At 37.5% G+C, this 2,756-nt stretch overlaps 1 protein-coding gene across 1 annotated transcript; it reads left to right on the forward strand.

Annotated features, from left to right (window-relative positions):
- The first annotated feature begins 1,598 nt into the window (after positions 1–1,598).
- On the forward strand, positions 1,599–2,546 carry LOC144440430 (uncharacterized). Its single transcript, XM_078129801.1, has one exon. The coding sequence runs from the start codon at positions 1,599–1,601 to the stop codon at positions 2,544–2,546; it is 948 nt and encodes a 315-aa protein (XP_077985927.1).
- The last annotated feature ends 210 nt before the right edge of the window (positions 2,547–2,756 follow it).

Genomic DNA, 2,756 nt, shown 5'->3' on the forward strand with positions numbered 1-2,756 from the left:
CCATTTAGAAGCATAAAATATCAAACCATAGACGTAATAAAATACCAGAATTGAAACTATTATGCTATGCATTACAAATTATAATATCTGGAAATGTATTTTGTTGTGGCAAAACTGAAAGATATTATGCGGATGTGCAAATGGTAAATGATTTCTCCTGAAGTTTAATTTCATTCCAAAAAATCCCGAATAAAGAGCAAAACATTTCAAGACTTTCAGACTTTTGATGGCCTAATGGTCGTAAACTTTTGTTCAATTCTTTTTAGTGCACAATGGATATTTAATCTCAATTCATGCTTGTATGCATCATCAGAGCCAAGTAAACCCCTGTATAAGATATTATATAATTTGGAATAGACTCAAATGTATATTGTTACATGTACCATTCAGAAAATATAAAGAAATATCCTTATTTTTGAAAAAAAAATGCGAAGCCCGCATGAGGATATACATTACCAGAAAAACATATATGGGTCGGTTGAACAGCTTTTTCATTTTTTTCTGGCCTAATGTCGCATCTTTCAAAGTAGTTGCCGAAAAGATGTCACATTAAAAGTAAAAAAAATGATAGTACTTTCTCGAATAAGTAACACAACAAAATAATCATTTTCTTTACCCAACTCCCAAAACTGTTATGGCCTCGTTTATGTCGGAACCCAAGGTGAACTCAGTGAATTCTCCTTGTCATTATCATTATAATGGAAATTGAAGTTTAGATTTTGATGTCGAAGGTACAGCTCTGTTTACAAATTCAGGGCCATTCTCTGCATAGCAAATTGTCGCTTCAAAATGAATTGCGGAATATACGCTAGTGTCAGTGTGCAATGAGATAATTATATCAAACAACATTTTAACCAAAGACAACGTTGAACACAATTGTTGAAAGAAAGATCTCAAATAGTGGATCTTAAACTGCGTACCTAGTTAAGCAGTTTTTCAGGGCCACCAAATATTCCAAAAAGAGATCTGCCGTTTTTATCAGCATGAAATAGTTTAATATAAGGAATTGACAAAATGTAAATGAGATCTTCGGAGTCACGAATCACTGCATGCAGCATAGCAAGCTACCTCACGTTGAACGACTTTTTCCGTCTTTATTTTGGAGTTTCACTTGCTGACATTATAATTGCGACTTGCTATCTTCAAATGACGGAGACTTTCAAGACTAAAAATTACTGTTACTCGCAGAAAATACACAGTGCATGTGCGCACTTCTTTTGTACTTTCCCGCGCAAAAAAAAATAATTTGCTACAAAATGTTACAATTTTTAACTGCACACATTTTAATTCAAAGTTAAGCCAGCGTACAATAGCGATATAAGATACATATTAGCCATGAGTCAGTGTACAGTCACTTTAGTGAACTAACCATTGAAATCGCGCATGCTAGGAATCGTCACGTAAACAACGATTTTAATAGCATCGCTATGTATTCAAAAAGTAGCTTTTTTTCTTTCTTTTTTTTCCAAAATCTCGGGGGGGGGGCAGCTGCCCCCCCCCCCCCTTGCCCCCCCCCCCCCGCAGGCTACGGTACTGGAAAGGCATACATTTGTCTATTTACGTGTACCGTAACCCGGGCGATACACTTAGAATTAGTCATGGATTTAACAACAGAAACTTTCCTTCACGCCTTCAGAAGGTTCGCAGCTCGACGTTCTCTACCACGCAAAATTATGTCAGACAATGGGTCCACATATTTGTCAGCTGCTGATCGAATCGGAAAGTTATTGAATTCAACACCCGTTCAAAATTACTTAGCAAATCATCGCATTGAATGGTCCTTCATACCAAAACGCGCTCCCTGGTTTGGAGGATTCTGGGAGAGACTTATCGGTTTGACGAAAACTTCCCTCGGAAAAGTTCTCGGTCGCACCTTTGTGTCAGTTGACGAATTACAGACTGTTCTGACTGAAATTGAAGCGACCTTAAATGACCGTCCACTTACTTATCTTTCTGCCGACCCTAACGACTTACAACCCTTAACCCCTTCACACTTGCTTCATGGCCGTCTCATCACACCTTTACCTTATTACACAAGTGATGAAGACGAACTTAATGACCCAACATTTGGTAATCATGAAAACCTCCAACGGAGAACTGAGCATTTGGCGAAAATTCACAGTCATTTTTGGAAGAGATGGTCTCACGATTATCTTAATACATTACGTGAAAAAGATAGAATCTCTGGGAAGGGAGCCTTACAAAATCAAATTCGGATGGGCGATGTTGTTCTTGTGGAAGACAAGTCTGTACCACGGTTGAGATGGCCACTTGCCTTAGTTGAAAAGCTTAATGTAGGAAATGATGGTTTAGTACGATCTGCTGTTATTAGAACACGCACAGGCAAGACTAGTAGACCAATAGTAAAGTTATATCCATTAGAAATAAATGTTGAATCTGAGAACAATGAATGTACCGCAACTACGAGCAATACAGATTGTGATACTACACGTACTAACGACAATACTACAACGAGACCAGTCCGTGCAGCGGCTGTTAAAGCCCGTCAACGTCTCCAAGATTGGTCGACAATTCTGTCATCATGAACTCTATGAACATTTAATGAACAGTCATCAATTTCTATCTCACGATTTAAATTTCTATTTCAATCTGTAATGTATGTTTATTGTTATTACGAGATATTTTCATTTCCATCACCATTTGCTGCTTTGGTTATAACTGTGCATGTAACAGTTTCTACAATTTTGAGAGTTTTTTGCATTGTATTCTTTGACTGATGTAGCTCAATCTTCGCG

Source organism: Glandiceps talaboti, chromosome 9, assembly GCF_964340395.1.
Source record: "Glandiceps talaboti chromosome 9, keGlaTala1.1, whole genome shotgun sequence".
Taxonomy (NCBI): domain Eukaryota; kingdom Metazoa; phylum Hemichordata; class Enteropneusta; family Spengelidae; genus Glandiceps; species Glandiceps talaboti.